Here is a 27778-nt window from a genome sequence, read left to right as displayed (position 1 = left end):
ATTTGAGTTCAGACAGGACACAAACAGTGGTCTCCTGAGGGTAAGTCCTGTGTTTTTTTTTTTTTGATCCATTGACCACTCCAACCTGCCTGCTTACACAGATTTTTGGTCTTTAGAATAGTGACATCTTAACAGTTAGCACATTAGTCACATGATCGCAGCCTCCCTGATTACATGGGTTATTACTGATTACATGGGTTGTATACAAATTCTGGTGGAATGCTTTTCATAGGCATAGCCTGTGTATGAAGAGTGCATGAGAACCAATAAAAAACCCACAGAAAAGTGAATCACATTACTATTTTTGTATTGCGATAAAGGCTAGAAATTAAGAGTCAACTGCCATGCTTGCAGATCTGTGAGGCAGTATTAAGAAATGGCACTGCTTTCTGAGTTAAATGCTCATGTCAGCAAGCGAACATGCTCACAGTAAAGATGCTAACATGCTGATGTTTGGCATCCATCAGGATGTTTCACTTAAAAACCAAAAGTGTCAACTCAATGGTGGTGCTTCAGAAAAACAACTGGATGACTGATTTGCTTTATGGTAGCACTAAAAAAGTCATGGGAATCCACCAATCATTAGAATTAATCCTCTGGACACCTTGAATATTGGTCCTTAAATTCATGGCAATCAATTCGATAGCTGTAGAGATATTTCAGTCTGGACCAACCGACATTGTCAGCCCCAGATCCACACTGCTGGGATAACAAAAAAAAAAAACATACCATCAACACTGAGCCAGTGTCTGCTTTGTGGATTGCTACACTACAGGTTTTCACACATTGCCATGAAATGCCATTTCCAATAAACACATAATCACCTCAGCCAGTCCTTGCTTTCAATTGCTTTTCACTCTAAATATAATTTGAGTGTCAGCAGCTAAGTATTATCCCTGCTAACAACAGCTCAGCGCTAAACTACATGATAAACACAGTGAGAAAAATGCCAACCTATTGCATGAGAGTTTCAGCATACTGCAGTTCATTCAGCCCTTGGAGTCTATACATTGCCATTGTTCTGTGTGTTTGCCTCGCTGTTGCATCATAACTCAAAATGGCAATGTATAATAGTTTGATTTTAAGAAGATTTTTCTTTTTATATTATATAGTAGGACTGTAGTTTTCATATGTGGGCTCTTTGAAATGTCCCCCCAGGGTTTTCCTTTTTATGTCAGCAGATGTGATTTGAATGCATTTGGATGGAGAATGTAATGAAGTAAATGTCTGGCCAATATTTAAAATAATGAAGATAAGAATACATATAGTATGTGTATGATTGTTTTATGAGAACATGGGCAGACCGAAACACTACCAAATCTCACCACCAGAGAGAGTCAATAAGCCACGTACAGTCCATTGTGGTCTATTTTGAGTAACATGGTCAAACAATGAGAGACTATTTCTTTCTGATACAGTTTAGTTTCTGCACCAGTATTGGCATCTTCTCTTTCAGTTAGACAAAACTTTCATGTACACTGAGAGCAAGACAAGCGTTAACCTCTGAAACATCAGATCCCATTCTTTTTTTTTTTTACTGTAGAGATTAATTACATTGAACTGACTGAACCACAAAACCAAACTCTTTCACCATGGCAACCACCATGCACAGAGGACCGACTATGTAAATACAGACCTGTTACCATCTCCCACGCTGTACACACACACACACACACACACACGCACACACAAACAAACTGTGTTAGTTAATCGAAATATGACACAGGAAAATGATCATTTAATATTGATCTTTGTGTTGTCGACTATGATGGAGAGACAATATGACGCCACTGAAATAAACCCACCTCTCCAGCTGTATAAAATGACACACTACATGATAATGGTGAGGCTCTAATTACTTTACATTAATTTCTATGTTCAGGTGTGTCCCAGCAGGGGAGCGGGTTTGATTAAGTTGTTTAGTTGGCAGTCGCTGTCTACAGTGTGTGTGTGTGCTTGTGTGTGTGTTTGTGTGTGTGCATGCGCACACAATTATTCTTGAGCCTGCAAATTTCCTCAGAGATGTAGTGCACATTTAAAAGGACAGTTCACCCCCAAATCAAAAATAAATATTTTTCCTCTTACCAGTTGTGCTATCTATCAATCTAGATTGTTTTGGTGTGAGTTGCAGAGTGTTGGAGATATTGGTTGTAGAGATGATGTCCTTCTCTTCAATATAATGAAACTATATGGCACTCAGCTACTGGTCCTCCCAGCATCCCAAAAAGGGAAGGGGAGCAAGACTGAGCTATCCATCCATCCATCCATTTTCTTCCGCTTATCCGGGGTCGGGTCGCGGGGGCAGCAGCCTAAGCAGGGAAACCCAGACTTCCCTCTCCCCGGCCACTTCATCCAGCTCTTCCCGGGGGACCCCGAGGCGTTCCCAGGCCAGCTGAGAGACGTAGTCTCTCCAGCGTGTCCTGGGTCTTCCCCGGGGCCTCCTACCGGTGGGACGTGCCCTGAACACCTCACCAGGGAGGCGTCCTGGAGGCATCCTAATTAGATGCCCGAGCCACCTCATCTGGCTCTTCTCAAAGGCGGAGGAGCAGCGGCTCTACTCCGAGCTCCTCCTGGATGACCGAGCTTCTCACCCTATCTCTAAGGGAGAGCCCAGCCACCCTACGGAGGAAACTCATTTCGGCCGAAAAGACTGAGCTAACTCAGCATATCCTCTCACAACAGTTTATGTGATATCTAATGAATTTGCTCTTGATGAATGACAATACATACTTAAGTAAAAGTTACATTGGGTAGGTTTAGTAAAAGTGGTGATGACATACCTCAAAATAGCTCAAAATTCACTTGGTTTAATACTATTCAAAACCAGTCTCGTGGGTAAAAGGCCTGCACTTTTGACCCATTTGTCACCCAAACTCTCCTGCTTAGGCTGACTACTCCCTTCTTTACTCTCATCAGCGCATTGGTCATGTGATTGCAGCCTTTCTAGTTACGTGGATTATACACTCATTATTTGCTCTAGATTACATGTGCATTGCTTTTTGTAGGTAAACATACAAACGGTGTTAAGATGAGCCTGGCTAGCTGATGTACAGTGTAGCTAAGGAAGACGCCATGAATGTTTACAATTGCGCTGCAAGAGCATGAGCTTCTCGTCAGTGAGTAGATGCACGCTTTCTTTCGCGCCGTAATACGGTTGGGGGGTGTAGTTTGGTACAAAGAAAATAGTTCCCATATGAAACTGATCACAGCAAGGTCTGTGTATTATCTTGAGTAAGCGGGTCATGATTTCTGGAAAGAGACCTTGCTGTTGAGTTTTTAAATGTATTGTTTGGGCACTTTGAGCATCACAAGCCAAATACCAACTAGTTCCATAGTATTTGAGTAAACACCTCTACGACTGCTATCTCCAACACTTGTGGGGTGAACTATACCTTTAAGGTGTAAAACGCATTAAATAGTGTTTTTGATTTCTGCTTTAGTCTGGAAGAATGTAAAAACAAACAACAACAAAAACACTTCACACTACAGTTTGATGTCACTCTGTTATAAAAAAAAAAAGTGAACACTGTGCAAACTGTGAGCAGCATTCAGTGTTCAGATCCCTCTATCTGTCTCTGTCCCTCTGCGCTCTCCCATCGTCCACCCTCCCCTCCCTGCCATGGGCAGGCTTCGCAACAGCCCCTTGCCATTAGATACTGCTGAGCTTGTCACCATGGCAGCAAATTCTCAATCATTTTCTCTCTGACATGTTTCTATGTGCACACACTCTCGCAAACTCACAGACACAGACACACACATTCAGCTGTTGTGCTGTGGGAGGGCTGTCCGTGAGTCCTTGAGTGTTCCCAGATCCAGCTGGTCCACGTGTGAACAGAATTCATGCAGCGTGCTGTGACAGGGAAGACATGCTGTGCTACACATTCACATGTCACATTTTCAACATTTTCACATGCAACCTGTCATGTGCCGTTATGCGCTATCGTGCATAGTGTGGCAGAATTTTGCACACCAACTGTGTGTGTGCATGTAAGCTTTTTCTGATATATGAGTCACATTCCTAAACTTGACAGATAGGCTTGCTTCTGTTCAGATGTGCTGGGAACAAAGAGTCGATTTGCTAATAATATCAGTGATTGTGATTTAGGACCTTGACTCACTGAAGGCACATTTGTCACGTGGGTTCAGAACACTGTCAGTCTCTGTGTCACTACTGCAGCAAGGATGAGGAACAACTACTTTAATTTTACTTTTTATTCTTACACTATGAGACACTCCCGATAGACTACGACAAAAACACGTTCCTTATTCAGTAGAAATATTTTAAAACAGATTTTAACAACAGCATCATACATGATACTGTTCAGCCACGTTGCAAAATGAAAGCGCTAACAAGAAAAGAATTAAACACCAGACGTGACTTGAATTTTCATATCCTGTCGATGTCCCAGGCAGTTGACGTCAGCTCGTGGAAAACAAAATGAACACGCGGAGGAAAAAAAGAAAAAGGTGATACAGAGAAAGGAGAATTGAGAGAGGAGAGTGAGATAGGAGGATAAGGCAGAGCTGATTTTCTTTCTCCAATAAAAGCGACAACCCCCCAGTGTTGCTATGGCGACCTCCTCTCTCTCCCTTCCTTTCAGCGAGCTTCCACTTATCCTTGCTGCCTTTCAGTCAGCAGGGCATGTGGGTGTGTGTGCTTTTGTGTGTTGGCTCCTGAATGAATCAAGCAAATGAAGGGGAAAGCCATTAGAGAGCCAAGTCAAACTGTTTCACACACACGTATACACACACACAAATACACATAAATACATAATAATAAACCCACAAGCTGCAAAAATGCTTCATACTTTTAAGTTAACTAACTTCTCTGTTCTTTCTGCTCAGTCTCTATTAGTTTGCTCTTTCTTCCTACAGTATATTCTGCAGTAGCCGCTCTCTATCCTCTTTTTTTTCTCGCTCTTTCACAGCCACTCTGCCTGATTTTCAGTTACCACACACCCACTCAAATACACACAATCTTCTCCGCCGCTACTCTCTGTAAATATGAACTACAATAACAAGAAAAATGACGGGGATGAGTATTTTTTTCCCATTAGCGAAAGGTCAATGATCATAAAAGCGAAAGGTGAATCCTATACCATGGAACATAGGCACTTCAAAATCATAACAGGTCTCAGGACATCACAGTTGTGAAGTATGCAATGTCTACAAATTAAACTGTCATTCCAACATTTTGCTGGATAAAGAAGTATCAAGAGTGCTTTACAATGCAAGTATCAGAAGAGGGCTTCACTGTAGATACACTTGTCCCAACTCAGCAGAGGCGGAGTAGGGCGTGTGGGAGGTATGAGGGGGCTCCAGCCCTGACAGGTTTTTCAAATACCTTCAACTTTGTGTCATTCAGATAATAACATATGCCCACGTTGTTCATGCTAATTCCCTATAGAAAGTGAATATAAATGTGTATATGTTTTTCTTTTGGCCTAATATTCCATTCAGAGTATTGACGACCAAATTTACTCGGCATTGTTGGGGATCCTTGATTTGCATTTAGAGCAGCTCAGGTTGTTGTGGATTTAAATGTAGCAGATTTGTCAGCTAAACATTCATTCTGTTAACTCTAGTCGAGCACAGTATCAAAAAAGTAAGTTTCAAGATTTGTAATGTTGTTTACCCCTCAGTCCTACCTTGCTAATGTTGCAAACTTAAAATACTAACTTTTTTTGTTTGCTTCAGTTTTTGATTCTTTTAGGTAGCAGGAGTCAATTTAGTCAATATTTGTTGTGTTATGGTTTCAGAATGATGAAGACAGTTGGAGAAAAATTTGATCTAAAAAGGATCCATGGGATGTTTTTTTTTCTTGGAAACTATCATGTTTTTTCCAAGATGATGTGCAGATTTTGTTATTTTATCTCACATTGCTTGAAAAAAAGAGCATTTAGCCATAGGTGCAGATTTCAGCGGTTGATGCAAGGGACACGTTCCCCTCAGTATTTAGAGCACCTGCATTTGTTTCCACCAATAAAAACATGAAAGTAGCAGAGGACCTTTATTTTAACAGAATTTATAATATTTACACAGTAAACAGATGCAGCAAAGGCACAAATTGATGCAGAAAAACACAAAACAAGAATGCAGGAAAATAAGTATTTAAGGCTCAAAGTTGTTTTGCAGAGGACCCCCAAACCCCAAACTTCATGTATGCCCCCCTAAATGTCGAAAAGAAACTAATGCCCTTAGCTAAGGGGAGCCTGCCCCGGACTCCCCTAAGTTTGGGCTGATTTGCCTCATCTTCTAGTCTCAAGTAAAAATACATGAGCGCACAATCATGGCCACATACTGCACACCTTTGTATAAAATTAAGTTAATGTATTCATATACAGAAACTGATCAAAGGTTGTGTGATTCAACATCAGCACAGGGCTGTATTTTTCATCACTGACCAGAGGCTTCGTTTCTATACACCTCCCTCGACGCATCACATGCGCCTCATTTAATAAGCTCTCTTAGTGCTAAAATAAAAAATGCATGTCCTCATGCAAGTTTCTGGCAGTTTCCAGCATCGTTTGACCCAATAAAGACTCTGGATGTCACGTCCTTTTAGTCTGACTGAATGTTTAATAATGTTTAAAGCACACATCAAATCAAACTTTCAGTGATTTTTGTATTTTATTGCATAGTTTTTGAATCCTTTGGCAGCAATCAATAGAGTTGAGCTGAGCAAAAAGGGTGGTTGAGGTAATAAAAATAATTTAGTATTTATGCACATTTGAGGTTTTATTGCAATCTTCAGATACCCTCTAGAAAGAACCAATCCAAAACACTTGTGATATTATTGCTGCTGAAAGCTTTAGGACTGCACTGTAACAGCCTGTACATTTTAATGGTTCTGACTGGCAAGATCTCATTATCTCATAAAATAGACATTTGTATTCATGTCTGATGATTTAAAGATGTGATTTGACATATACACATTACACTCCACTAAGTCCAGAATGTATCTTTTTATATATGCTGCCAATGCAGGGAGACATGTGCTCTGATAAAACAGTTCAGTCATTACATGTAGAGCGTTGTGCATGCACCAAAATTCATGATCGATTTCTTGCATTTGAGTACAACTTTAGGAGTGGTGCCCTGCAGTAATACAGGCAAGAAGAGGCACTGAATGAACAGATTTATTCAAAATATCTTTGCTTTGTTTGAATAAAACATAGGTAATAATGTGGTTAATTTTGATTCCAGGATTCTTTCCACAAGCATCCTAATTGCAACAGATGACACATGGGGACAACTGATGTAGCATCAGAGAGCAAGTAAGAGAGGGAGAAAGGGAGAGAGAAGGAATTTACTTTAAATCTGCAATAACAGATTTTTTTGGCCACTTGGGGGCAGCGAAAACAAGCTGCAAACATAACATTGAAATGTTACTGTTGCATAAAGTTGAAACATGACAGCAAACAGTTGGCTATTTGTGTTTCCAGGTACGGATCAAATTGATCGAACATTGGAGTCATCTTATTTAGTTTGGATCATTGGTGTGGTTTGTTGGCTTTGGATGGAGATAAAACGCCGGTGGACTGAGTGGCAGAAATGACAGGCATTTCCCCAGCAACAAAACAAAGTGGAATACCTAGCTGATCAAACATCTATTCTGTAGGCTATCTTTGTTTCTTTTGCAGCATCTTTGTGCTTTTTATGTGCATTTATTTTTTGTTAACTGAATTGTTTATGTTCACATAAAAAAAAGAAGGATTTTAGGACTTTTTTGTTGGATGGAGCTGCTGGCTGTAGTTGGAAATAACACTGATGACTGTAGGGATGGGGATCAAAACCCGGTTCTATTGAGGACCCAGTTCCACTTTTTTCAAAACTATAAATCGATTACAGTTGAGCTCATTGATACTGCTAGCAAGTCCCCTCCTGTAACGCACCATTACATCTTGAGTTGAATCACATCATTTAAATCCAACCACTGATCCGATACATCGGTTGTACATCAAATTAAACCTAAATGCACTGTCGACTGTCTTCAGGTTGAGAAAACTCCTTCATAACTGGCACAGTCTTCATCATCATCATCAAAGCAGCAGCGGTAAACACACCAAAACTTTGTGGCAAGTCCCGTCAGTTAAAAATAGTAATCCAACATTGAAATCCAAGTTGAAATCGGCAGGATAAGAGCTAGTTAGCTACCAAAAAAGGCAACCCAGGTTTATAATGACCCCACCCACTCTCTTCATTCATCATTCCAGCTATTGTCATCTGGAAGGAGACTCAAGGTCCCACTAGCCAGAAAAAATGGGTACATAAGGTCAAGTCAAGTCAAGTCAGTTTTATTTATATAGCCCATTATCACAAAACATGGTTTGCCTCAGAGGGCTTTACAGTGTACGACATCCCTCTGCCCTTAGACCCTCACATCACCCAAGGAAAAACTCCCCAAAAAGAACCCCTGTAACGGGGAAAAAAAAAGAGGAAGAAACCTCAGGAAGAGCGGTAGAGGATAGTGAGGGATCCCTCTTCCAGGACGGACAGACGAGCAATAGATGTCGTAAATAGCAAGTGAAATACAATCATGGCAAAAAAGGAAAGAGAAAGAGAGGGGGGGAGAGGGGGGAGGGGGGGGGCACAGAATAAAGGTCATTAGGTCATAAGGTCATTGTTGCCCTCTGCTGTGACCAACCTCAACAGACACATAATAAAGTAACCTCTGCCCCCACACCCTGTCCATGAGCACCTCTGCTGTTAAACACCTGTTTATGTATTTATGAATTTTTACTGTCCTTCAAATTATCTGATCTGTTTTATCTTGTCTATTTTATCTTAGTGGCACTAATTTTGTATCCGACCAGATGTCTCCCCTTCTGTTCCTGAGTTATGACATTAGTAATGGCCAGAAAAGTATTTTTTCAGATCATTATGATGTTGCAGTGAAGTTGACCCTTTACCTTTGGGATATAAAATGTGCATAAATTCTTGAGTTACAGCCAAAAACATTTTTTGCGAAGTCACAGTGACCTTAATTACTTCATCTTTAAAGTCTGCATAAAGTGATAATTAAAATGTGTTCTGAGTTTGTCACATCACAGAAAGATGTGTTATTAAACACTTTACCAAATTTGAATGACCAAAAAAAAATCACCAAGTATGTAAAAGAAGGTCTCAAAATCATGAAAAAATGCACAGTATTCTCTGATCTGAAACGCTGGGAGCGTGTCTGCTGGAGGAGTGGAGGCCACGCCCAATCGCGGGACGATGCTTCTCGCTTTTATATTGCTACATAGTCAGGGGTGGGGTTATGCAGAGTATAGCTCCAGTGCATCATCTAGCTATGGTTTTAGGCCCGCCCAAAAAATCAGTCAACCGTCTAACTCCATAATTCACTACTACATAGTAAAGGGTCCTTGTAACATGTTTTCAAAAATCAGTTTCCAATATTTACAATGTGTTTTGAAACAAATCTCTGAACTCACTTTACACGGACTTTAAATCAAAGTGGATGTTTTTACCACATTTGAAGAAATCCCCTCGAGGTGTTCTTAAGACATTAACTCTGATGGAGACAGATGGACAGGTAGACGGATGGACGTATGGGTGGACAACACGCTGTAGCCTGCACAGAGGCGTTAAAATGACTGCATCAAGCTTAAAATTACAGCCTCAACTGATTCTGTGTTGAGACCTGTCAGGCAGCAGGAGGCAAAACGGGGGACTCACTACAGACTGATCATAGGGACCACTGTGAAACACACTTCAGCCATGTTATGCTGCATGAGCTGCCCACCTCACCCACCATCACATCTCACTGCACTAATCTGACACTCTGCTTTAGGTTTTTAAGTTGCACTTACTCTAAAAAAAAAACAACCAAAAACACACACACGTGCGTCTCTGAATTAACAACTCCTTGTTCAAACCTCTGCTTCAGTGTCCTCCTGCCTCACATACAATATTTCTACAAACTGTGAACTGTCTTCTACTGCCAAATTAATTCTCACAGGGGATTACTTGCTATGCTGCATGCATGCTATTTATCATGTTACTGCTGTATTTCTGCAGCCTGGAGCGATCCACCGAGTGGAGTTATATCTTTACTCTAGTACAGTCCAACTGTATTGCCTTCCCTTATTTTCAATATATAGTCAAAGTAATGGAGTATGTCATTCCTTACAGAGCTAGCAAGTTATTGAAAATATATGCATACTGCAGTAGATCTGAGATCCTCTCAATGTCTGCACACATCGTGAACATTTTTCTTTTCCTTTATACATAAATCACCACCACCTGTCAATGTGGCATTATACAGAAGCTGTTAGGAGAGCTCTTTAAAATTAAATATCAAAACTACAGAATCAAAAAACACTGAGACTGTTGGAATAAGAGAATTAGAATAAATAACTAAATACCTAAAGTCAAATCACATCAACTACACCCAAATGCTTCTTTTTTATATTGTTCTCTCTTTTGTATCTGTTGTTGCTTACTATTCTGTACAAACTGCTAAATTACTTTATCTGTCTGGCTGTTTTTTTTTTTTATTGTTTTTTTGTGTAATGATATAGACTTTTAGGCAAGATGAGATTGGAATAAGGCTCATTAAACCTTATCTTGTAGTTGTCTAAGCTCCCAAAATTACTTCAACCCACACAATAGAAAATTGAAATTTGAAATGCTGCGCTATGTGGTTTGCAAAGATTTGGAGACAATTTCACACTGAGACCTAACAGACATGAAATCGCTCAACAAGGCAGTTTTATGGAGAGATGTAAAGCTCTGAAAAGAGTTTCACACTCTCTGGATGAATTTAGAGACAATCACCATTGCAAAGACACGTTGATGCAGGGATACATAAACTTTCATAGCTTAAACTGTGTCTCTCCTGCCTGTTGGTAACATTTGTAATCTCTGACCCGGCATTGTAAGCAGGTCTTTAATCTGCAAACAATGGCAGAAACCTCAAATGCCAGCAGGAGCCAAAGAAAAACTTCTCATCCAGAAAAATAACACACTGTAACTAACGCAAGTGGTTTCGGCTTGTGAAAAAGGGAAAAGAGTAAGAGGGAGAGAGTGAGGCAGGCAATAGGAAGAGAGGAGGAGAGATGAGAGGGACAGAAGCTCTGCTGCAGCAGAACACACCTCATCTCCATTTTAGCTGGAGGGAGAACGAGAGAGGGAGAGAGATTCAGTCTGTGCCAATTTACTCTTCAGCTCCAGTGACAGAGAGAGGAGAGCTAGGGGAAGTGATATTTCAGGAATCTTAAGAGATCCGCAAACGTGCAACTGAGAGGGAGACGAAGACAAAAAACAAAAACATCCCGGCACGTTTACAACAGAAAGAGCCAGCATATGAAGAAAGGAAGAGAGAGATGTAGTCTGTGCTTCAGTCGCGGTAAGAAACATGAAATTTGTTGATAGGATTTTCTGAGCAAACAGGTCATTGCAGCACTAACACAGAAATGCAGTCACTCACATGGACATGCAGCTGTGGATGCATGCACATTCACTCTGAGTGAAGGCAGTATTGATTCAAAGGTGTTGGTAGCAGGTGTTGGAAATGAAGAAGCTCAGGGGTCTTTTGTCAGACATCATATATGTGTGTCTGTGTGCATGCTGAACAGATTTAGCTGCAAGGCAATGCATCTGTTTTCCATTTTATTATTATTATTATTATTAGAATCTGCATTTAGCACCTATTTCTCTGTCATACATCCCTCTCTCCTGCACTCGAAATCCTCCCTCTCTCGCTCTCTATTCCGCCCTGTTGCAGTGTCTCTCTCTGTCGTAGCTGCACAGCACAAACAAACCTTGTACAATCAACTGTTTCATGCAAACATGTCTTTCTACTCCTTACCTATTGGTGTCCCTTTACGCATTTGAAAATGTAGAACTTAAAAGCTTTTCTGCTGCTCTTTCCGGCTCTTTCTCTTAAAGTAAAGTCAAATGGAGCCAAACAAGAGGAACGTTTGGTTTTATCTTCTGCAGTAGAAATAACAAGGATTTTTAATTACTGTTTTTGTGTTTTTCCCATCCAGCAGTGGCTCTGAAAACTTTCAAGCCATTGACTTCCTGATAGTTGCCCATTAGCGCAGAGAGACCACCATCTAATTAATTAGCTACACCTGACAGTCTAAGTTAAACCAAGAATTGCACAGCTACATTGCAAGAAGCACTTCTGGCACTTAAAGAAAAGTCAAAAACTCTAGAAAGCAAAGGTTTGTGTGTGAGTGTGTGCAAGGTTATAATGTCGCTTTTAAGCCACTTCACTCAATAACTACAGAACTTGTTTTTTTTGTTATCTTGTAGCAAAATATGAAGTCTGGTTCATCCACCTAATCATTAGCAGACAAGTAAACCAGACAGGCTTGAATGTAGACAGGAACTTGTTGTAAATGCCAAGTGCTGTGAGGTGGCTACACAAATGACAAACTGCCAAGAAAGTCTTGCAAAGGTAAATGAATTGGTTGCCATCTTTGGCACATGTACACACAGTAAATAGTCAAGGTTTGGCAAATATCAACAGGCATCGGGTGGGTGGGTGAAGCACGCAGAAAATCCATTCATACATGAGAGAATAATAAAGGTATAATTTGTAATTTCTACCACTAGGGGTCTCTCAACCAAAACAATAGCAAATGAAAGACTTTGATTAAGTTGTAAAGTAGCACGGGATCATGGGAGTTGTTGTCTTCATTGTTAACCATTTGAAACCTGAGCAATTTGGCTTGTTTCTTAAAAAATAAGCGAAGAATCAATGAGTAATGAAAGAAGAAATTACCCAAAAACAACCCAACTGAAAACAGTAAAAATTACCTTAAGATTACAAAACAAAAAGCAAAACAAAAACAAAATGAAAATGAAAAAGAAAGTTAAAAAAACAAACAAGTCAAACAAGACTTGGAAAAAGTGCTTTAAAAAGTATAGACATTTTCTCTGGCATTTTAAGAATAATTTTGTAAATCTACTAATTTCATGCAATCCGTGAAACATTTCTTACCAAGCTCCTTATTGCCTTTTTCTCCATGTTTTTAAAAGAAACTGCATCAATTTGCTGAGGGTTAAATTCTTGTGACAGGCATCTAAAAGCAACACCAGAAAAGTGCTGTCACTCCAGGTTTCAAAGGGTTAAATAACCACCTTTGCCAATGAAAATCAATTTGGTGTGACCTAGACAGAAATCCTGCAATAGTTAATGTAGTAAAGTTTTAATCACATTGAGTTCAGTCATATATTCATATTATGGCATTTCAAAGAAATAAAATGGTGTTAACTTGCTAACTTACCATTAGCATAAGATGAGTCCAAGTCATAGTCTATTGAAAACAGCTTAGTAATAAGCAGCATGTTGAACGTTGTTTCCCTCAGAGTGCCCAGGGGTCTGATCACTGATTGTTCCAACTCCCCGACGGATCAGCAAAACTTTCTGTTGCTGCCATCACACAGGCTATACCCTCGCTGCTGTTGGCAACTAGCCTGCTGACTATATTAAATTGTTTTTAAAAAATCAATTAATCAATAGAAGATCAATTTGAGGAAGTCTGTTCAAACAATCTTATTGTACACATCAGTTTTGTGGCTGGCATGAACCGCTATTCCTAAAAACACAAGTTGGCTTGATCATATTGTAATCACGTCAATAATTAGGTCTCTACTGGATTAATGTGTTGCAGAATAAAATACAATTAATGAAAAAATATGCTGTGTGTCAGGAAAAAAGGCTGTATTATTCTTACTGAATGTCATTCTGTGACAATGTAAGATTTCCACTGATGTATCATCCGGTGTGTCCCATGTTTCCTTTGAATTTAGAGCAGCTAGAGGGTGTAAAGGGAATATGACGCCATTGATAAGAGACTAAAGGAAATGCACTGTTACCTTTTATGACATTACAGATTTTACTAGGTTTGAATATTGTTGGAAACAACTGGGACAATGTATAGTGCACAACTCAAGAAAATATGTAACAGTTGTTTTTAGACATTTTAATGTGGAAATGCTCAATTTTGAAAGAAAAAGAAACAAAAATAAAACTGTTCAATGGAAATGTAGATAAAATACATAGTATTGATTCAGGAACTTCCACTGCAGCTGTCAGACTGAATATGAAAGTCAAACAATTAAGAAAAAAATGCAGAAGTCGGGTATACTGAGTAGAACTACATCATTTGAAAGAAAGCATGGTCTGCTTTGGACTGCTGTATTAAAAGTTCATAGAAATGCAGTTGCTGCCAATATAGACAACATGCAAGATAAAAAAAAAAATCTCAACCTCCTTGGCTTGTGACCCCTCATCATAAATGAGTCAAGGCTGAGATGCTTTTTTCCATCTATGGAATTTTTAGGGGCCTTAAATAATCTAGTCACAAGAATGAGGCAAAGAAAAAACAAATCAGATAATCAATGTTTTCATTATTTAAATCATTTTATAACCCTCTTTGAGGTTGGGAACCATTGGCATTAGATGTGTGTGTGGGTGTGTGATTAAAGGAGAGCACTACTGATTTTACACATCAAAGTCTGTCTTGGAGAGTAGCCTACAACTGCATATGTAAATAAAGTTGTATGTAGCCTTTTGTGGCTCCGCGGGGAGGTTCATAAGGTCTTTAATTGCCTCAAGTGATGTCACTCGAGGTAGGGTTGGGTCTGAAGACTACAAGTTTGAAACTGAAAACATCTAAAAATGTGGTGTTAGAAAGCAGTTACCTCTGTAGCCTGCCCCTAATCTCTGCCCGAGGTTACCTTAGCCAGGACACCACAGATCTAGCTGTTGGCGGTCAGGTTACATTGTGGTTAATTCAGGTGGCAGGTTTTGGCGAAAAAAAAAAAAGCGTGGAATGAAAAAGGTGATATTTTTGTTTTGTTGCATCAATTTTTTTTACCTTAATTTTTTTTTTTAAAAAAAGCTTTCCATCATAAGTCTTACAATGTTAAAGGGGTGCAATGCTAAATTGTTGGACTAATCCTTTAAGAGGTTTCACAAAATGGATGGATTAGTGGGAAAAGATTAATTTTATGTTAATGTTGCAGCTAAGACGTTTTCACTCCTAACAATGGCGTCTCAATTTCTACTCATGCATATTTTCTACATGAATGTAGGTTTCGTCACAAAAACTACTTTGGGTTTAGGCAACAAACAAAAATACTTGTTTAGGATTGGCAAAAAAAGATAACGGTTTGGGTTGATATAAACATATTTGCTGTGTAATTCCACTTATGAAAGAAGCTTAATGATTAGGACAGGTTTAAGGGTGTAGGTTGGGCATTAACATAAAAATTGGGGTGTTTTTGGGGTCCTTAGCCAGAAAATTCTGAGGATTAAACTATAAATACTGTGTATTTTGATTATTTTTTTATGGTTTTTTTCTGCATCAACTTACGGTTTAAATGGGGAACGAATGAATGAGGGGAAAGTGCCCCCACCCCCTCCAAAAAAAATCTACTCCTATGATGTTATATGACATTAACTATGTAATGTATCCAAAACCAAAAAAATGTAATGTTTACACACGACACAAACACCATTCTCCTGGGTGAAAGTCCTGAGCTTGTTAAATCCCTGCCTCCTGTACTACTCAGACAGTTGTGTCTATACTCATTGTCATGGGTCTATATCAGAGTTAGTTGAAAGTCTGGTACGTCCCATATAGAAAGTGCCTTTTGTGACAGAATCATAGACACAAACACAAACGCCCACTGACCAAGCTGCTGAATTTGATGCCCTGGGAATGCGAAGAGGCTGTTAGCACATACGTCAGTCAAACAGTGAATATTGACTCTTACTGAGGGCTTGAGGGAATTTAGTGCAGTACAATTATATGCAGTCACTTTTTCAATTTAGATCAATAGTTTGAGAAAAAAGGGTCACTTGAGGTTTTGGATTGAGGTCAGTGCAGTTTTGTCTTTTTGTTATTATTACTCATCCCTGTATGGTCGGGGTATTGCTGTGGATAATTTGTTAGCTCCTGTGCAGTCATACCAAAGTTTCAAAGAAATCTGAGTCAGAGGAGTCAGGGGAGTAATAAAGGCCACTAACAGCGAAAATATTCATCCTATTTATCCCAAGTGAAAAGATTGCGGAGAGCAGGGAAGGGACAGAGTTATGAAAGTAGCCGCTGAGTCATACAGATTTATTTCACACTCTTTTTCTAAATAGTTCAAATTACAAGGCAGCCCGTTGTATACACACATCCACACAGTTCTGCTTTTCTGAAACCGGCAAAAACATGGAAAGCTTTTGAGAGCAAATGACAAAAACGAGGGACATCAAAATTAAATGATGAATCCATTATTGAGCAGGTTGCTTATGAAAAGATGAGAGAGTGGAGATGAAAGTGAATGGCTGATAGAGGAGTAAGAAGAGCCCCAGGAGGTAAGAACGGCTCCTGTGTTTTTACTGTTACAGCTCAGCGCTCAGATAACGTGCTGCACTTAGTACACACACAGTCACTCACTCTGCGCCTCTCATACAATTGAACTACATGGTGTTTGAATACTAATCGCTTTTCTCTCCATCTCAATAACTGTGCTTAATTCAATCGGTCAATTCTTTCTCCTGCATGCGTGTGGAAAAGATTTGGCAAGCATCTCTCCTCAATTTCTCCTCATCTGTTAACAGACATTACAGCCTGCAGAGCTACACAGCACTTCCTGTTAGTCATGTTTTATTACACCAGCTGCCAGGACTGAAATACTTTGCAAGTGGCAGCAAAGGTTAAAAGTTCATTTCATTAAAACTTAAAAAAAAAAAACATGCAGAACTTCATCACATAGAAATGACTTATTTGTAAAGCACATGATTAAAGAGGAAATACAGCTTTGCAGCTTCAGAAATGTAGTCATGTCACTGTTGTTTCATCCCTGTTTTCATCAACTGATACACATGCCAAAACAAAGTCTGAAGGAAATCTCAAAACACTAAGACAGAGTGAGGCTGGGAGATTTGTTTCCATGGCAACTATGCAGTAAGCCTTCTCAGCATGTGTGTGCACTTGTCACGCACGATACCCGCATCACATAAGTGTATGCCAATAAACCAGGGGAAAAAAAGTCATTTGAAACACGAAGAGTAGTTAAAACGTCACTCTGATGTCTACTCCATTTCAACGTGAACGTAAAAAGTAAGAATCGCCTAGCACCACAGAGCTAGCTGACGTTATAGCTTAGTGGAGGAGGACGCCATTAATGTTTACAACTCACACTGTCCCAAGACGTAGATGCATTCTTCCCTCTGCAGTGATATGGATGGCAGGTGTAGTTCAGTAGAAAGAAAATAGCTCCTACATGAAACTGCTCACAACAAGGTCTGTGGATTATCTTCAGGAATTAGGTCATGATTTCTGGAAAGAGACATTGCTGTTGAGTTAAAAAATAAATAAATAAATAAATAAATTTTGGGCACTTTGAGCACCACAAACTGAGTGCCATCTAGTTCCATTACGCTAGAGCGAAGGCACACATCTCTACAGCCGATAGACACTCCAAACACTCAGCAGCTCGTACCAAAACAATCTAGACTGTGAAATAACCCTAGGTAAGAGGAAATATTTATTTATGATTTTGGGGTGAACTGTCCATTTAATGCAACAATGATAATGTAACTTAACCAAACAACAAGAAAGGGTTTCTATTTCCTTAAATTACATTATAGTATTGAATATAGTCTCTTTTCAGCTTTTCTGACTTTTGGCAAAAACAGCTGCACTGATTTTGACTTGGATTGTCAAAGTAATTTGAAAGTTGGCAATCTAAGTTTACATACAGGGCATTCCGGTATTGATGAATAATTTTAGCATTCCCACGTGCAGTTTATTTATAAGAGTAGAGATGGATGTCCTAATTAATCTTTTGAAACTTAAAGCTGCTGTAAATGATATTATTAATAATCAAATCAGTTACACAATATGTAATGTAAAAGACATCAGTTTTGGTTTTAAACCTAAAAAAATGAGCACCTGACTATGCAGTTCTCCTCAGCTCCACAGCCTTCCAGTGTGTCTCAGCTGATTTAGTTTAACAACACTTTACTTTGATGAATTTTTGTTCACCCCAACAACTCTTATTAGCATTGTTTCTCAGTCTTCAGCAAAACAACCCCCCAAAACCCTGTAAATGCTACCTGCACAGCACCAAACAGCAGACAAACGGAGTTGTTGGGGACCAAAGCGGGTGAAGGAGGGTGAATATTGGACTTTCATTCATTAGTTGGACAGAAAAACAGCTCCAAGTGAATGCTAATGTTGCTCCAGGTCTGCTGGATGTGTTAAATAAGCAACTGTTTACTAACACCATAACAACTCTACAATGGTGCCCCCAAGGGAAGGCCAGAAGTGCTGGACCCCCCTATCAAAAATAATTCAAGGCCAGTATTTTTTTCTTTAAGACGCTGTGGCACGCTCATTTTATTTAGTAATGTTAGTAATGACGGGCCTCACTACAGGCGATGATGACGGGCCTTTGGGCTTTTTAGTTACCAAGCACACATGCACAAACACACTTAGATATGCACACACAATTAAGCATACCGGTATATGTTAAGTCCAAACCATGTGTTGGATTTTACAGTGGGAATGTGTTAGGTATAGGCTATTGTTTAGGAGAGTAGAGGTCAAAGAGAAAGTGATCAGAAGCATTGACAGAGCTGTGACAGTCGAAGTTCACAAACGTGACAACAAGCTGCTGAGAGCAGAGGAGCTGTCCATCAACGTTTTCAGGCATTTTTGATACAACAACCTCATAGATCACGACAACCACACTCCTCCTCCACATAAAGCCAAGAGATTACAGTAAATGAGAGAGAAGAGAGATGCAATACCTATTATCAAACAACACCAAGACCCAAAAATGGGCCAGCTACAGCGGCACACACACAGTTTACCCACAAAAGTTAAACACACACAATCAAAGGAACAATCAAAGGTGCTCAGAGGCAACCTGACTCCAAAATAGGGTTGCAGTGATATACCGGTTTTAAGATATACTGTGATATGACAGTTGACAACTATTACACCATGTACATCTGGATATTTACAATTTTGGGGGGGGGGGAGGGAAGGACAGAGAATCTCACTTTTATATAAGTAATTTTTAAAAAGGAGATTTTTTTTTTTATCACATACTTCCATTAAAAAAATAGTTTCAAATATTAATTATAGTGATAAAACATTTGTTCAACCAAAACTAAACCTTCTGTTTTAATTAATTTAAGGGTCATTCTGACTGATAATAATAACCATTATCATACCGTGATACCGCAATATTTTCTGAGATGGTTATCATACGGTGAAAATCTCATACTGATGCAACACTATAGCTAACAACCTTTCATATAGGGGCATGGCAGCCTCTCAGATACCCCAAATTCCCTTGAAGAAGCATTTGCACTCACCTATTTGAATGGTTCTGACTCTGTCTCTGACTGGTTACGCCTAGAACCGAAAATATGTAAATATAAATATAGATGTATATAATAATTGATGCTAGTATTAGACAGCATCTATTAGGGTATTAGTTAGCTTTCCATAATAATTCATAGGTTGCCTAGCCACCTGGTAGCGACATGTATTTACTAATATCCACAACGTAGCCCGTAGACATAATACATGTATGCCTTGTCATAAAATTTGCATTTAACACAACAGCCAAACGTTATGATATTTAGACCAGTATTATCTAGCTTGCTTCTAATGTTAGCTTACCTGCTGCAAGTTTGTTGACACACAGTGAGGGAAGCAGCGAGGGGCCTGTCGGTGAGCTGGCAACTGTAAAAAAATAAAAATAAAAAATACAAATCTACTTTAGGGTGCTTTTCACAGATGAGCTCCACCTAGCCTCATTGTTTTGCCACATGATCAAAGAGAAATTTGAGATTGGACAACAGCATAAACACATTACCCAGCAATCATCATTGCATGTTGTATATTAAATAAATAGGCCTACTGAGGAAAAAAGAAAATATTCATTTGATTAAAAAGTTTACAATAGTTAATGCATAGCTGTTATAATATATGTAGCATAAACCTTTACTTTTGTTTTAGTTTACGTAATACTCATATGTTTTCACACCATGACAGAGATGAGTTAGCACTTTTAAGGTTAATATTATATCAATAATTATAAATTGTTGTTTTGGTTTAGTTAGAAATGCAATACATGAGGACCAATTTTATCACATTGCCATCAGAGATCAGATTATTGTAAGAATCAAATATATTACGCCCTTTGGAATTCTGTAAACTAAACAATTACGTTACGTTACGTTTACTTGTCTCACTGCCCTCGAGTGGCCAAGAACAAACACAATCAATGCAGATTTCAATGAAATTAAAAAAATCTTTTTTTTTTTTTTTTTAACTTTTTATTGAATGTAGGTTAATATACAATAAATAGTAGGCTATGTTACCTTTTGGCCTGTACAGTCATACTTTATTGGACAAAGTGTACCCTGACTCCCATATAATATGTAAGTTAATACCCGTTGTTGAGAACCTGTTACTCTGACACATAACATTTCTCCTAACTGGATGTTTTAGCAGAGCTTGTCAGGTAATTACTGGGATGATTTCAATTCTGCCAAATAATATGCTGTTGTATCATTCTCCGGATAACAGAGCCTTCCAAATGCTCTAAATGTAAATACTGATGTAACTGATGTGTGTGTGTGTCTGTGTGTGCGTGTGCATTTGTTCCAGCAGCTACATTCACGCAGTCTTTCCCATAATAGCCTTGAGTACAGAAGGCTGTTAATATAAAAGATCCTTTGGATCTCTTTAACTGTTACATAATAAATAACATTTGTGGGATGCTATGTTCTAACACTGAACACTGAATGTGAAGCACTGACATGAAATATTTAAGTGCAACACAATTTCATCACTCCTGCATATTTACCTTTTCCCATGTAGGGTGAAAGAGCCACTGGAGATTACAGCAGAGTCCTGTTTTTCTCTTTTTCTTTTTCACAAAGACCTTACCTAAGAAGGTAAGAGGTAAGAGACCTTACCTCTTACCTACTTTCTTTTAGTTAATTGAGTAATCTGCGTCTGCGTCTATATGTGCTACAGTTAAGGGCAGATCTCCTCTGGAAAATGTAAATTCTCCTCTGAATGCTTCTCTTTTCAGCCTTTTGTCTCCTTGCTTTTCATCTTTTCTTCTTCACATCTCTCATGCCCTTCTCAGCTGCAAAGCATTTCTGCAGAGTACATCCTTGAACCTCCATGTGACCTTGCCAATACATCTATTGTAATTCAGATTTGGTTTAGAGTGGGGACTGATGAGGTATAACGTTAAAAAATGTGCTTGTATTTAAGTGACACATTCTGTTTTAACAGACTATATTACACATTTTAGATTATTTTACTTTCTCTCTGAGCCTCCTTTTTTCTCTCCTTTTGTTTCTGACACAACAGTGAGCCACCACGCTGGGAGCCATGAGTCCTCCACCTGTGGCCAGGATGTGAAATCGATGGTGTGACAACAAAGGCCGTCATCGAGCTACAGCCACTGTGCAGTACCCGTTCTACCACTGCAATCACAGTTGCACAGAAAAATACTCTTTGTAGAACAGTGTACTTTCCCACAAAAAGAACATACACATTTTTCAGTTGTGTCTGACGCTACTGCAGAATGCTGTTAACAATATAATCACTCTTTAATCGTTAAAGATTTTATGAATGATGACAATGAACCGTCTGGCCTACCTTTAACAGCTTGCACACACACCTTAAAACTGTTAATAACACTCATTTCCTGTCCAAATGATTAATTTCACATCCTCATAACAAGCTCACCTTGTCTGAATCAGTTCCTGTGACCTACGAGGATTATGAGGCCGACTTTAGTGTTCCTACAGTTGCAGTGTCTCCTGTGTGTGTTCGCTGGTGTATTGGTGCCCGGCATCATGGGCTCGCTACCTCACGCACTGCCATGGCACGTCTCCTGCCCGGCACGGTGTGTGTGTCAGATCAAGCCGTGGTTCTCCCTTGATTCTGTCTACCATGAAGCTCCAACTGTGGATTGCAATGACCTGCTCTTGACCAAGCTGCCCTTACCCATACCACCAAACACACACACCCTGCGCCTGCAAAGCAACCTTCTGTCTGAGCTCAACACCGTGGCGTTGCAAGGGCTTGCAAACCTCACCGACCTTGACCTTTCCCAGAATCGCTTCAGTCATGTTAGGACGATAACTCAGAGTTCCCCTCTGCCCTCTGTGTTGTCTCTGCACCTGGAGGAAAACCATCTCAGTCACCTCCCTGAGGCCTCCTTCTCCTCACTTCCAGCTTTGCAGGAACTCTTTCTCAGCCACAACAACTTACACTCGATAGCACCTGGAGCCTTCACCGGTCTGGATTCGCTACTGCGTCTGCATATCAACAACAACAGACTCACCACTGTTGATCCTCGGTGGTTCAGGGCTTTGCCGCGCTTGGAAGTTCTGATGCTTGGGGGAAACCCAGTTGAGGCCCTGCCTGAGCGAGGCTTTCTGGCCCTGAAATCCCTCCGGAGTCTTGTCCTTGGCGGTATGGGTCTGAGAGGGTTGGCTGAGAAAGCACTGGAAGGGTTGGAGGGCCTAGAGAGCCTCTCCTTCTACGACAACCGGCTGACAAAGGTTCCAACTCAGGCCCTGATGAGAGTCCCAGGACTGAAGTTCCTCGACCTCAACAAGAACCACATCAAAATTATAGAGACCGGAGACTTCCAAGACATGGTCCACCTGAAGGAGCTCGGTCTGAACAACATGGAGGAACTGGTGTCCATTGAGAGGGCTGCCCTAGAGAACCTTCCAGAGCTCACAAAGCTCGAAATCACCAACAATCCTCGACTCTCCTACATTCATCCTCAAGCTTTCCTCCAGCTGAGCAGGCTGGAAACTCTCATGCTCAACTCCAACTCTCTGAGCGCACTGCACCAGCACATCATGCTCTCCCTGCCGAGTCTTCAGGAGGTCAGTTTGCACTCCAACCCGCTGCGATGCGACTGCCTGTTTCATTGGGCTGCCTCTCACCCTCACACTGAAGACACACAAACAGAAACACCCCGGATGGTGCGTTTCATCCAACCACAGGCCACGCTGTGCTCTGAACCTCCAGAGCTGAGAGCTCGCAGGGTGAGGGAGGTATCCTCCAGGGAGATGTCGGCCTCATGCCTCCCCCTGATCCCTACCAACTCCCTCCCGTCCTACGTTGGGGTAAGAGAAGGTGGAAAACTGGTCTTGCATTGCCGAGCTCTTGCGGATCCACAGCCTAAATTGTACTGGGTGACTCCATCTGGGCTGAAACTTGGTCCTGCACCAAGCCATGCATCCAAAGGTTTACCAGCTCCTGCTCCCTGCCACAGCCCGACAACCTCTGAGGGATTCAACCTCACATCTGCCTCCAGTGTCTCTCCCAGCCAGCCTCAAGATGATGCTCCCTGTAACCCCCCCAAACACTACCGGCTACTGCCTGAGGGAACTCTGGAATTGAACAAGGTCACCCCCAGCGAGGCGGGATTGTATACCTGTGTAGCGGAGAATGCACTGGGGGCAGATACCCGCAGCGTTACAGTGGGTGTGCACGGCAGAGAAAAGAAAAGAAGGAGGGAGATGGCTGCTAATTTGAAGGGCTATTTCAGAGCAGATGCACGACTGGAGGTGAGGGAGGTCGGACGACACTACGCTATCCTGACCTGGCAGAGCGGGCGCAACCTGCCTTCAACTCGTCTGTCCTGGCAAGCCATATACTCAAATGCACACACGCCAACATACACCACACGCATCCTGGCTGGCACACAGAGCTTCAACCTTACCCACCTGCAGGCAGAGACATTTTACAGAGTGTGTCTACATTTAGGGATCAGTGAGGGTGCCAAGCATGCCAGCAGGAGATCAAGAGAGAGCAGGAAGCCTCAGTGTGTTTCATTCAGGACGAAGGATGTCCTGGAGCCTCAGCCCAGCCTGCAGCTCAGCCCAGAGCTGACCTCCACAGCAGTGACACTGCTGCTCCTCGCACTCATACTGCTACTGCTGGCAGGCCAGGGCTGGGACAACGAGCCTGGAGAGGGGGCAGGGAAGCACCACATCCTGCAGGAAGTCAAAAGTCCTAAAGCTCTGATCGTCAATCAAAAGACAGAAGGGAGCAACACACATTAGCCAAAGCAGAGTGAGGAACTGCTGTTACACCAGGACCGCTGAGATAATTATGTTTGTGCACATTTAAATCCAGACAAAAAATACTGACACACACACACACACACACACACACACCCACGTCAGATATACACTTTGTGAATCACAGTTCAGAGAGGAGTGATAGATCAGAGCAGTGGTGTAGAAAGAGATTTGTATTTATTTTATATACCGTATAAAGTATATATTGACATTGTTTCTGTGTTAAGATGTATTGTAAAAAATGCCTAAACCCTAAGCAGGGAAATACAAGTGGACAATCATGCTCCTGCAGCACAGCAAGTGAACACAGGAGAAACAAATGAGTCTGAGCGGCTGATGACCACTGGACTGAAACTAAAGACAACCTGATTCAATCCAAGGACAGATATTTGCAGAGCGGCTCAGACCTCCAGGGTATTTGTCATGTTTTCTGTCTACATGTTCCACAGACTGAACCTTTCTTTCTCCAAGCAGACAAAGCTCTGTCTTGAGACTGACACTGAATGAAATTTCTGCATTGATGTAAACAACCCTTTTGCTTAGCTTTCAGTACCTTGGACTGGGTTGTCCATCTTGCAGTACATATACAGTATTCATTCTGATTACCCCGCCTAATGTCCAAAATCCTCTTTCAGCATAAAAGTGATCGAAAAGTGATTGTGTTAAATTCTATTTTGAGCTATTATACAATAAAATCTTTTTAATTTACACAATGTTCACCGTTTATTTGTTTTCTTACCACAAAAGAATACTTCACCCCCCTCCAAATGACCATGTGTAAAGCATTTACTCACCATGAGTTATGCTAAATTTTGTCGATAAAAATGAGTTTTTCTTGCTTGTGTCCAGTGAATGAATAATCCAAAATTTAAGAAAATTCATGATGATTTGGAGTCACGGGGGTCGGCATTTAACAAAAGTTAAACTAAATCAAATCATGTTTTTAAACTCACACAAGTACCGTATAATCCAAGTCTCATTTATCAGTTCATATGCTCAGTGCTGCCCACACAGAGAAGCCTTTCTGTTAGGAAACTGAACTGGAAGTGAAACTTATTAATGCTCAGAGTCCATTGACAAAAACAGTCATTTTACCTCGCTGATCACAGGAGCTGCAGGTCTAGCGCTACTTTGATCAATTAGTTTGTTTGTGTTATTGTGTGACCTTGGGGAATCCAAACTATCATTTTAAAACATCAAGGTCAAACAAAAACTAGACTGGGGTAGACCAGCAGCTCCTGTGTCGAGCGAGGAAAAATTAGTTTTTGTCAATGGAGTCTGAGCATTAATAAGTTTCACTTTCAGTTCAGTTCCCCTTCAGAAAGGACTGTCCGTTTGGGAAGTACTGAGCATACGACTGAATAAATCGGAGTTGGATTTTACTACCCGAGTTGTTAGAGTTTTTTAAACAGATGTTTTCATATAGTTTTGGTGTTGTTTAACATGGGGCCCTTTTACTTAAATTCATGATTTTTTTTCTCTTTTCTCTCAAAAAACTTTATTCATCTTATTTCAGGTTGAGTTATTGATATACAAATGATCATTATGGGGTGACGTATTCCTTTAAACCAAGCTCTCTATATAAAGTAACATATTAGGGATTCATCTGCAGCTACAACTCCCTGCTCATCTGTATGCAGTTGTCGTTGCTCCACAGTAGGAGTAAGTCTGATAATAGCTCAGTACATCTGACACCTACTCAATAAACACAAGACACAGTGTGTCCCCTGCTGGATAAGACCTGGAACTGAGCGGAGGATTCAGCCAGGTGAAAGGACATACACACATTTTTTTCAAGTCTGTCTAAAACAGTACTCTCACGCCCATCTGCAAGATGAGTTACTAATCACTGTAATTAGTCCTGCTCACCAAGAAAATCCATTCCTAATTTGAGGAAAATATAAGACTTTAATACTATCAGCAACCACATTTTAGCTATGACAGAGCATTTTGAGATGAGTCACAACCTGGTGGGCTGGATAATGGATAAAGGGTAAAAGTGAACTGCATTTTATCAGATTTATTAAGTCCTTTTACCGGCTCACCCCATAGCTGTGTTCTCTCACCTTTACTCTATATTCTGCACACATACATCAGATGATTCAGTCACTGTGAGTCTGCTACATGACAATGAGTCCAGCTGTGGCCCAGTCATTAATGACTTAGTCCTCTGGTGTGACAAATCCATCCTGGAGCTTAATAAATCATAGACAAAGGATGTGATACTTTTTGAAGGATTCAGAGTTTTAAATGCTGGTGAAAGGCGTGTGACTCGAGCACAAGAAAACTGATGTGGGTCCTGGTGTTTAAGGGTTAAAGACCAAACTGTTGACTGTGTAGAAAGCTCCAAATATCTCAGATCAATGAGACTCTAAATTGACCTTTAGGAAGAATTGGCAGTGTGTAAAAAAGCACAACATTGTTTGTTTTGTCCTGTTGGTAAAACCACAATGACCCTATTTAATCAGGATTTTATTGAATCAATCATGTCTTTTACCTTGTTTGGTTTTGAAAAACAAACATTTTCTTAATCAAAAGCGCTGGTAAGCTTATAGGTGTGTCTCATTTCAGTCTATCGGTTCTTTACTCCTCTCACCAGCGTAAGGCGAGCTGTATTCTTCAGGACTGTTTCCGTGTATTCCAGCTCCTTTGCTCCAAGCGCCGGTTAGCTGGAGAGCAAAACAATACAGAAATACTTTTGTACCTGCAGCTATTTCTCTGCTAAACAAAGCTATCACAAGATGATGCACTCCACCCATGCATGACACTCTATCTTTTGAGTGAGTGGGTGAGTGTTTGCAGAAGCACTTTGCCATGACCTGCTTAGGAGCTCGTATGCTTGGATACTATTTTTAATGATACTTATTTTATTTTGTTTTAATGTCATTTGAATTTGTACTATTGCGGTGTGCTCAGTCTCCTGTTTGCACAATTGACTCTTTGAAACCTGAGCAAATTGTCTTGAGCGACAAAAAGGTAATGAGCGACTAAGAAAGAAGAAGAGAAGAAAAAATATCATTTGAATTGTCTAACACCATAGGAACACAACAACAAACTACATTTTTATACTTGAACTTTACTAGTGTATTTTAATTTTATGCTACTTTATACCTCAAGTCCACTACATTTCCAAAGGCAGTTATGTAGTTTTACTTCAGCTACAACTCTAAAGTGCTGCTCGTGTTTTAAAGCACCAGTCATATAAATATGGCAAAGGCAGGAGCTTTTCTGCCTCCATAATGTGTGCTTCAATTTTTGATGTGTTTGGCTGCTAGTGCTTCTGCTTTTGACTGCTGATGTGAACTTGCATTTGGGTTCTTTCACAAAGTGGTCCTGCAGATTTTTTTTTTTTTTTTTTACACAAACAAAAGTTATATTTACTCTCAGTGTTACTCACCCAACTGAATGGTGTGTATCCTTGAGCTCTAGCAAACATGTTGGATGCACTTCTGTCCTCATAAAACATTTGTAAAGACAACTTTTAAAGAATTTAAAATACAGCATTGTTTACATCCACATTTAGTGGCTTGCAGTCTTTTTCTTCTTCTCTGCCTTTGCTGGCACATTGCTGCATGTGTTGGTGTATTACCTCCACCTGCTGCTCACTGGATTTATGTGACACCACCAGAGGAGCTGTGTATTGTGTAAAATCATGTGTGCACATGCAATTTT

General features: G+C 40.3%; 1 protein-coding gene and 1 long non-coding RNA gene across 3 annotated transcripts; one reads left to right on the top strand and one right to left on the bottom strand.

Moving 5' to 3' along the window:
- Positions 1-4238: 4238 nt before the first annotated feature.
- On the bottom strand, positions 4239-27691 carry LOC148190152 (uncharacterized). Of its 2 annotated transcripts, none has more exons than XR_015778079.1 (5): positions 27504-27684; positions 26703-26775; positions 19656-19718; positions 19346-19385; positions 4239-4674 (listed from the first exon to the last, which is right to left on the bottom strand). It is a non-coding gene; the product is annotated as an uncharacterized LOC148190152 (long non-coding RNA). The 2 variants fall into 2 exon arrangements; XR_015778081.1 differs by lacking the exon at positions 4239-4674 and adding an exon at positions 15691-17297 and having other exon boundaries at positions 27504-27691.
- Positions 11061-24819, top strand: lrrn2 (leucine rich repeat neuronal 2). Its single transcript, XM_042496621.2, has 2 exons — positions 11061-11353; positions 21366-24819. The coding sequence occupies exon 2, from the start codon at positions 21782-21784 to the stop codon at positions 24086-24088; it is 2307 nt and encodes a 768-aa protein (XP_042352555.2). The 5' UTR covers positions 11061-11353; positions 21366-21781; the 3' UTR covers positions 24089-24819.
- Positions 27692-27778: the final 87 nt, after the last annotated feature.

The sequence above is a fragment of the Plectropomus leopardus genome, chromosome 2, assembly GCF_026936395.1.
Source record: "Plectropomus leopardus strain MGB_pleo_1.0 chromosome 2, ASM2693639v1, whole genome shotgun sequence".
In the NCBI taxonomy this organism is placed as follows: domain Eukaryota; kingdom Metazoa; phylum Chordata; class Actinopteri; order Perciformes; family Serranidae; genus Plectropomus; species Plectropomus leopardus.
This window is presented reverse-complemented; position numbering and strand designations above follow the sequence as displayed.

Coding starts and splice junctions, on each gene's coding strand:
- lrrn2 (XM_042496621.2), top strand. CDS start 21,782: ATGAGGCCGACTTTAGTGTTCCTACAGTTGCAGTGTCTCCTGTGTGTG.